Genomic DNA, 11084 nt, shown 5'->3' with positions numbered 1-11084 from the left:
GAGATGGCTGACGATTGTCCTTACACCTGTTTTTCTCTCTGTGGGGTTATTTATAGATGTGCCATTTGATAAAGCATTAATAAAATGGAGGACTCCAGAAATGGTTCTTGGTCCTTTGTATCATTGAATTAATGCTTTCATTCTATTATTCTTGATCAGTCTCTCTCTCTCTCTCTCTCTCTCTCTCTCTCTCTCTTTCTCTCTCTCTCACACACACACACACGCACGCACACACACACACACACACACACACACAAGAAACCAACCTTAATGATTCCAATTTATTGCACAAATACAGTGATTGAGGATACATCAAGGAGATCACAAGTAGGCTAACAATAAATGATAATATACTACATCATGAGGTAAAGTGGCTATAAAGCAAGAATGAAGGCTGGATGAAAGGTGTGCATTAGGCAGTCTTCTTGGAGAAGATGAGCTTTAAGTTGAAAGTCTTAGAAAGATAATTTGGAACAAGGAATGTGTGAAGAGCATGCCAGTTGTGTGCTCAGTGTATGCCTGAAATAGGCATGTGATAAAAGACAGGCAGGGGCAGAACAACTATCAGAATGGTCTTGATACAAAAATTGTGTTGTGTACATAGAAAATATACAGTCAACAATGTGGTTACAATATAAATGGAGAGAAACTTACTTTGAAAATTTTGCTTTAATTGCAGTGTACCCACCCAACTTTTTGAGAACAGCTGAATTAAGAGGGTTTTTAATTCAACTGTGAATTTCACTTATCCAAACTGCTACTTTGCTGCTACGGCCAGTAGGAATCTTTCTCATTTGGACTAGATGTCAAGCTTGTTTTTCCTCCAAGGCAGGTAATCAGAGAATTAAACTGGGGCCTGATTAAAGTGGGCTCTTTGGGGAAAAAATGAATTGAATGAATGAAAGAATGTTGTACACTATTATACAATTGTAATGATAGACTGGGTCCATTTCTAGAGGTCCTGGTAGACCAGGCTTTAGTGTTTGGAGGTGAGTACATCTGCCATGCAAGTGATGTGATTAAAACCTATGGATGCTCAACAATGGAGATACAGCTTAGCAAGTTACACAGTGAAAGGGCATATTTTCATTCTGCTGTCAAATTTTGAGAAACAAAATTTTATTTCAGAAAAATGAAAATAGACTGCCTGAGATCCTGAGATTAGATAGGCACACCAAGTCACTTAATCATTTGCTGTATAGTTACGTGATCATGGTTATAATCTGGGGAAATTACCATCTACTTAATCACTTTTTAATTTTGGCATCCTAAATACATAAAATGCAATTAATTATTTTATTAATGAATTGTGAATAATATCCAAAACTGATTTTCCTGTCCCTCCACAGGACTGAAAGCCTAAAGATTTGAACTCCTTTTTCCTTCTCTTAATAATAAAAACCTCAACAGCAGCAAAATTATTTTGCTTATTTTTCTTCACTGCTTTCTATTCACAGTCTACTCTCATTTCTCACATCACATATACCCCCATTCTCTCTCTCTCTAAATGCCTCTGTAGATGTTTTATTCATTTACTCATCACCATAACCATTTTTAATTTCTCTGCACCTTTTCCAGTCATTCACCATTGCTATTTGCTATGGCCTGTCTCCATGCCTTACCTGGAGTTGATTTATCACGATAGACTTTTCTCTTGCTCAAGCCTGCAGAGCCTGTCTCTGAGGGTTATCTTTCCTCTTTGTCTAATTGCTCTCTACTTCAGGGTACCTGCTGTCTACTCTTTCACAATGTACTTTTCTGAATAAGTCTTGTATCTTTTACCCTGGATTTTTTTCCTTCTATTTTCCCTCTGATTATAGACATGCGAGGGTTAACTTGGCTTCGTTTTTATCTCAATATAATTCTCTTGGACTGTTAATTAATACTTCACTTAATAATGAGCTCTCTTATAATGACACTAAATCTGTCACCACATTTCAGCTGTACCAGAACTCTACAGAGGATGCCATCAGACCCTCTCCGGTTGCATTTCTCTTTGGTCTCCTAAAATTGATAATATAAAGCTGATTTAGGTCTTTCTGGTCTCTTCCCTTATCAATTCATATTTCTGACTCCCCATCGTTTCTTTCAACATTTCCAGGTGCTCTCCACGGGTCTTAGACTCAAATATTTAATGTGTTAATCAACCAACTGCTTGTCTAAGTTTATCCTTTAATTCAGCTTATTAACAAGAAGACCAATTAGTCTTTCTCTCTGTGTGTTAGATATGACTATTTCTATCCATTCCCACTGATTTCATTTTAGCTCAGGTCTTCATTAATTTATTCTTTTTTTCATTTCAAATTTCACCTTAAATAAACTTTCCACTTATGGTTTCCTTTTTACCAGATACCGAGTAGCTTAAACTCCCCATTGCCCATTCATCCGTCTGCAAACATTATTGAACAATATTGTGTCAGTGAATGTGCTGATGATTTAGGCAATATACAGATTTTTATGAGATTCTGCATATGAGATTCACAAAAAAATGTGTGATCACTGAGGGAACGTAAAATTTTGCATTTAGAAAGTTATATATAGTGTAAGAGTGTGTGTGTGTGTGTGTGTTTGAAAAATTCATCGTCTCAAGAGAGGAGCAATCTTGACTAGAAAATCTCAAAGAATGAGGTGAGATTTAAAATAGGCATTAAAGAAAGAAGAAACAAGCAAGCACAGAAGAGGGGACTGAACATTTCAAGCCAGGGTGCTGATGTGAAGTAGTCAAGCACAAAGCATAACAAAGAGAAAGTTCAAGTGGATTAGAGAGTGGGGCTTTAGAGGTTAAGTATAAAATGAACCTAGATTTTATATCATTGGAAATTAATAAGATTTGGAGATTGCATATACATATATATCTACATATATATATGAATTAAATCATTTATATAATAACATTTTTCTCTTTTAGAGCAGTGTGTGTATGTGTGTGTGTGTGTGTGTATGTGTGTGTGTGTTTGCACAACACACCTTTAGTGCTGGCAGGTAAGTTATTCCTAATATTTTAATTTTACAGATGAGGTAACCCAGGTTAAATAAATGGTTAAGTGATTAGCCACAACTCACTCAAATAATAAGCAATAGGCCTGGGATTCCAACACAGACTCCCTGCGTTTATAAGACCAATGACCCTTCTAACACACCATGTTGTTTTCTCCATATAATAAAATCAAACATAAGCAGGAAACATCATTACTAATCAGATATGGATCCACAAAATATTTAATACATGCTTGCAGAATGTCTATTCACATCTCCATCTGACTATCCTCCTAACTCTACGGCTACAAATTTGGTCTCCTTATCGCTTCCAAATTCACTTCAGAATCATTTCTTTCTCCTTTTCCATTCTACTGCTGGCCTGACCTGGTGGGATCTCCTCCCTAAACCTATACCCATCCACTCCACAAATACACTCTGAACACCCACCCTGTGTGAAATACTGGGATACATAATGTGAAAGAGACGAGTGTGGGAAACTTCAAACTCTTAAATGTTTCTCAGGATATGTTTGCTAAGTGGATTTTGCCCTCACGATGCTTACAGTCTAATAGGGGGACATATATCATGCACATCTGTAGTTCTTGTGAACTCTAAAAACGGTTGAAAACCAAACTGCTAAAGTTTAACTCAACTCTCAACCAGCCTCCCTCTTGTTTTTCCTATTTGCACAGTTATAGGCACACAGTAAATGCTTACTACATGTTGACTGCCCAGAAGAGATGGGTGTGAAATAGCAATAGAAAACAAGGGAAACGGGAGTCTATCGTATGTACAAATGGGGGTGGGGGGAGCATTTAGGTTCTACAGAAACAACAGGAACAGAGTGCTGCCGTCTGGAGAATGAATGCATCACAGTGTACAATGGGCAGATCATAGAGAGAACTGAGATTTTACCAGCAGATCCTTCAACAAATATCTTGGCTTACTGGACCATTTGCTATGAATGAGAATGTTCTGAACACACGATGCTTATGAATCAGTGGGAGAAGCTGTCTCCCCTCTTTCTTCCAACTCACTGTAAATCGGTGAATATATGTTTAATTCTTCATAAAGAACATCTTCTGGAATCTGGTAAGGGAAAAAGTATTGAATATCAATCACCCAGAATTTTCTACCATTAGAAGACTTGTTCAAGAGACACAGGTCATCATTTCCTTTCGTCTCTCCGAATCTCACACTGTCTCCCATCATGCTCTAATTTTTCCCTCCACCTCCAACAAACCCAGCCAGATTGGCTGGCCAAGTGGGACCAAAAGAAATCATGCCAGTCAATAACAAGTTGGTAGATGTTTCTGAACTTTGGTATATCTGCTGTCTCATTGGTCTTTGGAGGAAACTGATCCAAACAGGCAGCCAGACTTGAATGCTTCAGGCAAGTGAACAGAGGGAGAATGAGTTTCATCTGGAAGATGTGAGTAAGCATATGTGCATCAGCTACTGGCAATTCTTTTTCGGATGTCAAAGGTGTAATGGATGGGTAAAGCAAGTAGAAATGCAGGTGCTACTTGTGAATTAGGGAGGAAAGAAAATTGAGGCTTCAGAGCAAGTGGGAAGGTGAAAGCCAAGAAAAGAGAGAACAGGAACAAATATAAGGGAGCTGTTCTGGGAGAGAAAATAAGGCCAGATATCTGAGTGGTTCCATTACATGCTACCTGCACATTCATCTGTCATGCTCGACACATTTCAAAGTATCTGCATTTCATGAAATGATGAAGGTCCTGTTTTCCTAACCCTCTGTCCCAGGGACATCCTATGATATGTGTGCTACTTATGAGTGGAATGTGGTTTAAAACATGCGAATTGAAAACCAAAAAACTGAAACTTGGTGAAATCATTTTCTGGATAAAATGTTCCAGAAAATCTAGGCCATGTGTTTCAGCAATTAAGCTCAACCTCTCTAGCCTGTCATTCAGGATTTAGTATCAGGCCTCTGCCTACCTTTCCTTTGAATAATTCTCCAACTCTGTAGAGCGTGAGTAACACAGCGACGCCAAACCCCAGAATAGTGAGAAACAGAATCATCGCCACAATTTCCTGTTGAACAACCGAGAACAACCAAAAAGACAAGTAGAGTCCCAAGGTAAGTGACCCCAAGGTGCGTCCCCTTACAGCAGCTCCTGTTTTCATCACCCACCCCCACCCCCGGGCTCAGTCTCTATAAAGTGACACATGCACGGGAAAACCAGGAGATGGTTACTCAAGGCAGATGACTCCAACCTTGCAGAATTCGGCTGGGGTGTGGGGAGAGGCAGCCAGCAACTCCGTGCATGAACCCACAGAAGACCACATCATGTGACAGAGGTTGCAAAAAAGGACTGTGTTCATGGAAAAGGAGATGAGGGCTTCTTACTTAGATTAGGACCCAGAATCTTAGCTTTCCCACAAGAAATACATACAATGGAAAAACAAGCCGCTACGCAGAATTCATCCTCATAATCTTTCTGGCAAAAGTGGGTATACGCCAAGCAGCTCTTTAGGTTGATGACCAGAATAACGATTCCTGTTCCCGCCGCGATGCTGCTGACCAAGCTGGCTCCCAGGCTTCCTCGCATCTGATGATAAAAAACACTTAGACCCCGTCCTGTGACTGCCCTTGCACTCAATTAACCCCCTGGCGTGTCAGGCCTGGATGTACCCAGCACACTCTGCACTTACTCAAAATAGAGATTAAAAAGGGGAAATCTTGAAAATGTACTCGTTTAATAAGGATTTACAAGCTTCTTGCTAGGACTGCATTCATGAAGACCCATATGGACACACAACCTCTCTCCTCCATAGTCTCCTTAATTGGAAACAAATCATTTATTTGATCATATGTCTATACTTACAAGGACAAGGCTGGTGTGAGAATATTTTTTAAACAAGTGTCAAGGTAATTACACTTTCTTGTTTTTAAAAGACACAATTGATATTTCAATGATTATATGTTAATGGTTATATTTAACACAAAATAGACTGGGAAAAAAATCACATATCACCTTATTTTATAATATAAGAGACAATGACATGGCTCCTTCAAGACTCCTAAATTTGACCTTTCTTACCTTCTCAAGGATGAACAAAGACTTGCAACTCACCAGATATGTTGCATCTTTCTTTTCAGTCATAATTGACAAAACTCCGGAAATCGTAAACTGTCCAAAAGGGGGAGGGAAGCACAGTGAGTCTCTGCTTTTCTCTATGTCCCTTTCACCTCCTCTTCCAAATATAAGGTAAAGTTGTGGGTACTCTGTAAAGCCATCCTTTCATGTCCCCCTTGAGCTCACTGTTTTCTTATTCTTACTGCCTACAGCATGTTTCTCAAAATTAAATGTACATATGAACTATGTGAGGGTCTTGCTAAAATGCAGATTCTTACTCACTAGGTCCTGGATGGGGCTTGAGATTCCTCATTTCTCCCAGGCTCCCCAGGTGATGCTGACCCTGACAGGCCCTGGGTAGCAAGGTCCAACAATAGCTGGGGCATGATTCTGTTCTAACACTACTCTCACTGTAATTATTTGTATGTGCACCCTGTGTGTTAGACCGTCAGTTCCTTTGAGCAAGAAGCATGTGTTTGTGGCATGTATATCTCCAGAGTCTGACATGTATCAGTATAGACATGTAGTAATTATGAAAATGTACGTGGTGAAAACAGAAATCAATAGCATAAATTCAAAACAATTTCAAAGATTCAGATTGTATGATGCGTTGAGAGACACTAATAAGCTAAGTGGGGAATGAAAAGATAGAAAATTTTCAAATTAAAAATTGACAAGATTCAAGGAGAATTCTGAACAAGTGCTCTGGTCCTAAGTATTTAGCAGAGTGCCAAACCAATGTGATATTTGTTAGAGTTAAAATACATCCTGTGAATGACGTGTAGATACAAAAAAATAACATGGATTAATTGAAAATAAGTATGCTGAGTGAAGGAAGCCGGACAGTAGAGAGAACAGGTTGTGTAACTCCATTTACATAAAACTCTAGAAAAGGTGAACTAATCTATAGTGACAGAAAGCAGAACAGTGATTGCTTGAGGATGGGAAGACGGAATAGAGGGAAGGAAGAACTACCAAGGTGCATAAGGAAACTTTTGGAGGTGATTGATATGTTTATTATATTGATGTGGTAATGTTTTCACATGTCAAAATTTATCAAATTGCATACCTTAAATATGTGCAATTTAGTGTATGTCAATTATACCTCAATAAAGCTATATATCTTTGTAATCTCATTCAGTCATCTAGTCTCTAAACAGTACAATAATTAAAAGAGATACAATGAGAAAGCCTCTGGAAAAGGTTTCTAGGGCATAGTAGAAGTTCATTAAATGCCTTTGACCTTCTTCTCCTCACCTCAGTAATCTCTTTTTCCTCCCTTCACTCAAATAATGTTATTGATGAACAGTGTTAGGGACATTTTTTTTCTGGAATTGGATTCTGAAAGTTTAGGTTCTAGTTATATTGGCTAAATGTCCCTTGAGCAATTCATTTAGCTTTTATAATGTCAGGTTTCTCATCTGATAAAAATGTGTTAATGTGTTTAACTCAAAGTATTTTATAAACTGCAAATATATTTTTATACAAATAAGTATGTACAAATACATATAATATAAATATAATTATATATATATATATATACATTCTGAATACTGAACATAAACAGTTGGTTAGATCTAATCTAAATTAGAGAAAAGCTAATATGTACAGTATTATTTCACAGACAATTATAGATATATACTCACAAGTAGTGCTCCCCAGAATGGGAAGCCTGCTTTAAATGATGAAAATAAATCTCTCTCAAATTCTGAAATCTTGAGCATGGAGAAGACAAATGTTCCAAAACAAAGACATATCAACCCAATTAGAATTTGTGTTACCTGTAGAAAAATGCATAACTTTTGTGAAATGAAAAGATATTTTCCTAAAATTGCATCAATTTCCTTATAATTGAGGCCAAACATGAGAAACTGCCTTGGTGTCTTAGGCAGTCCTGAGACAGGATTAAATTGCATTATTTTCCAGTATTCTCTGGCCACTCTAAGAATTGATACAGACTGACTTAATGTAGGAGTAACCAATACATTTCTCACGTGTGTTTACTTAGATAATCATGGTGGACATCAATAATTGTCCTTTCCATCCAAGTGAAGATAAAAATTATAAATCCTTCACAACAAGATACTACATTAACCCACCAGCAACTGACAAGGGTTGGCATATCTTGTCACTCTTATCCTAGTCTTCATGAGAAAATGCTTCTCTTTACCCAGTGGTAATGCAACCAAGTATTCTTTCCTAGAGCCAGTCCTTGCTTTAATTGAGGTTGGAGGAGGCCCACTTACCCCCAGGAATTCCAGCTCTCTCTTCAAAAATGTCCGCCATGTTTGGGGCGGTGGGGGTGGGGCAGGCTTCTCCAACAGGGCGCTATCATGGAAAGGTGCTTCTGCAAGTTCAATTTCAGATACACTGTGAAGTTTAAACAGAAATTCAGTCGTGAGAAAATTCTCTAACTTCCTGTGCAATGTCCTGAACTCACAGAAAGGGGAGTTTATTTTTTCAAAACAATCCTATAATTAAAATTTTCATTGCAATGAATGAAAAATTGAGACTCAGAGGGTCCAAGTAACTGGCTAAGATCACTATCTAATCAGTGATTAGAGGAGACAAAATGGGACAAAAACTGTGTCAAGTCTTATTCTTAATTCAGGATTGATATATGAATTAATCCAAGTTCCTTCCCATTGATTTAAGCGCATGAGTGAAAATAAAAACAATCAAACACATTTACCTATGCATCTCTCAGTCCTTTTAACATAAAAATGTATCTAAAATGTATTTTAATGACACACCCAATTTCGTATGCACAAAGGAATGGCTTTGACAGGTTACTTGAATCTCTATTCCTATTTTCATCTTCAGAGGTGGTTAACTGGAAATGCTGTCCTTTCTAAACATTTGGAATATACTTAACATTTTGCAATGATATTCAATCTGATATTGATTCCCAAAACTCTGTCTTAAGCCTCTCCTAAAACTTTTAAAAGGAAAATCTTAACATGTGGTCATTTTGGGTATTCAAATGAAAACTAAATTATCCACCTCTATCACGGACTTTACTCCAAGAACATTTCTCCTCTAAACAGTGGAGCCAGATCCCGCAGCTTAAGGTTCACAAAGACTAAATTGGAAGAATCCCAAGGTCATTTTTAATAACTTCTGTCCTTTAACACACATCAGACAGAAAGGCAAAAGATCTCTGTGGATAGTATGAACTCCCTACCTCATACTCAGAATCTGAGCCTCTTTCATTAGAAAAATTAAGTTATTTCCAGTTCACAAGCTGAATAAAACCCTTCCTCCCCATAAACCAGAGACCTACTGGGGAAGTAGAGCAAATAGCTCCCTTATAGTGGGTATTTTAATGAAACCAGATGAGTCCATGCCTGGGTCCATGAATTGACGTCTCCCCAGCACTGTGACCATCTATGGCCCACTAAGTGACTGCGAATAGGAAAAAAAAATAGCTGGTACTTACTTGGATGGTTCTTGAGGGGATGGGAGAGCAAGACCTGCTCTGCCTCTACTTTCTGTGTCCATTTTTTCATTAAGCGAGCTATCCAGTGATGAAGAATATTGTTGACCAGCCTTAGTGGGTTTCCTCCCAGGGGTGCTCTGGGTGGGCAGTTAAGAGGCCCGGCTCAGGACATTGATGACTATCTCCATACTTAAGACATTTGTCAGACAGATAAGTTTACCGGCTGATTAAGATCAGCTGGGGTTGTTACAATGAAGACCAAAATTGAGTCCCTACTGAATAGGGACTAGTGTGAAATGAGGGAATTTGAGACTCCAGGAGACTAATTCTGCTGGAGACCAGCAGAATTGACAGAACCTAAAAATGAAACCATTTAATGGAGATTGAGAAGGTAAGGAAAAAACTGCAAAACAGAAAGAGATGTCCTTCTCTTCTGGAGCCTTCTCTACTTGTGTTGCAATTCAGCCATTTCTGTGCCAGAAGTTCTCCAACTGTATGTACCTTTGAAAAGCCTGTCTTCCCAGTTGCAGGCATACTGGGCTTCACATGTAAGCTAAGGCTGAAGCACTGTTTGCAAGTAGGAGTGTGTCTTATCGTCTGCATCTCTGCGTTCGCTCTGACTTCAATATTACTGTCTTTCTCTCTCTTCTCTTTTGGACACTCTTTATTTGTATGGCTCTTTGCAGCACATGGTCTCAGAAATTGGATAGGCCGAGTTCTAACTGCTGTGAACCTTTCCTGATAGACTGTGAAAGCTGAGAAGTTTTCACACTAGACACTCCATTGTCTGCGAAGACTTTAGATTGTCTGCTGCTTTTGTTCTGGGAGTCTCGGTTCTTCTTGCCTACGCACAGAAGAGTCCAAGGTCAGAGCTGATTAATATGCAAGCAGCGTTTATTAGTGATACATTCTCAGGAAAGAGAATTGGCCTAGCCAAGGTGGGAGAGAGGGAGGGGAAAGGGGGGGGGGTCTTATTCCCAAGAGCTTATAGTTTGCTGTCTGGAGTGAGAGAATTACACATTGATTGGGCAGAAAAAGGTGGTGCATGCTCTTCCACGGGAGTGCGCGACCTCCTAAGCTGGGTGGAGGTCCATTGACTCAGACACTTACCTTGCTCCAAACCACCTCTTGTCACCTGTTGTTGTAAAACCAGATACCTGGCTGGAGGCAGTTAATCAAAGCTGTTTAGAGCCTTCCCTGTAGGTACTATGGACCCCCTCCCACTCCTCCTCCTTCTCCTACATTTTCTAACCCTTTGACTTTGATGGCGATGATGGGACAGTGGAAACAGTGAGGGACATGAACTTGATGGCAATTCCTGTGAGTAGCTCTCAGAAGTATTGGGCCGAGCAGTAAGCTTCAATTAGGGTTAGAGCTAACCTAATGTGTTCATTCTAAATGCACAACTAGCTGGACCATAGCAAGGGAATATACAGGTGAGATTCACAGATTTGGGACACTTTTATTTCAACTTAATTATATAATGACCTTGAATGGCTCTTCATTAAACTGGAAGATATGACAAATTATACCTTTAATCCTCTGGACTGTCTCTCTGGGACGTG

At 38.9% G+C, this 11084-nt stretch overlaps 1 protein-coding gene across 1 annotated transcript; it reads right to left on the bottom strand.

Moving 5' to 3' along the window:
• Positions 1 to 267: 267 nt before the first annotated feature.
• On the bottom strand, positions 268 to 10317 carry MS4A2 (membrane spanning 4-domains A2). Its single transcript, XM_019753993.3, has 7 exons — positions 9520 to 10317; positions 8327 to 8450; positions 7727 to 7861; positions 6078 to 6134; positions 5397 to 5552; positions 4939 to 5034; positions 268 to 4068 (listed from the first exon to the last, which is right to left on the bottom strand). The coding sequence occupies exons 1-7, from the start codon at positions 9579 to 9581 to the stop codon at positions 3970 to 3972; spliced, it is 729 nt and encodes a 242-aa protein (XP_019609552.3). The 5' UTR covers positions 9582 to 10317; the 3' UTR covers positions 268 to 3969.
• Positions 10318 to 11084: the final 767 nt, after the last annotated feature.

Source organism: Rhinolophus sinicus, chromosome 14 (genome assembly GCF_057876585.1).
Source record: "Rhinolophus sinicus isolate RSI-liver-muscle chromosome 14, RSI-T2T, whole genome shotgun sequence".
NCBI classification, from domain to species: Eukaryota; Metazoa; Chordata; class Mammalia; order Chiroptera; family Rhinolophidae; genus Rhinolophus; species Rhinolophus sinicus.
Note: the sequence above shows the minus strand (reverse complement) of the source record. Positions and strands in the feature narration are given on the sequence as shown.

What these genes read in the sequence shown, in the direction of transcription:
- MS4A2 (XM_019753993.3), bottom strand. Translation starts at nt 9,581, where the DNA reads ATGGACACAGAAAGTAGAGGCAGAGCAGGTCTTGCTCTCCCATCCCCT. An exon ending in TAGCGGCTTGTTTTTCCATT is followed by an intron (nt 5,035 to 5,396) that starts GTATGTATTTCT and finishes GTTGTTCAACAG; the next exon opens with GAAATTGTGGCGATGATTCT. An exon ending in GAGAATTATTCAAAGGAAAG is followed by an intron (nt 4,069 to 4,938) that starts GTAGGCAGAGGC and finishes TTCCCTTACCAG; the next exon opens with ATTCCAGAAGATGTTCTTTA.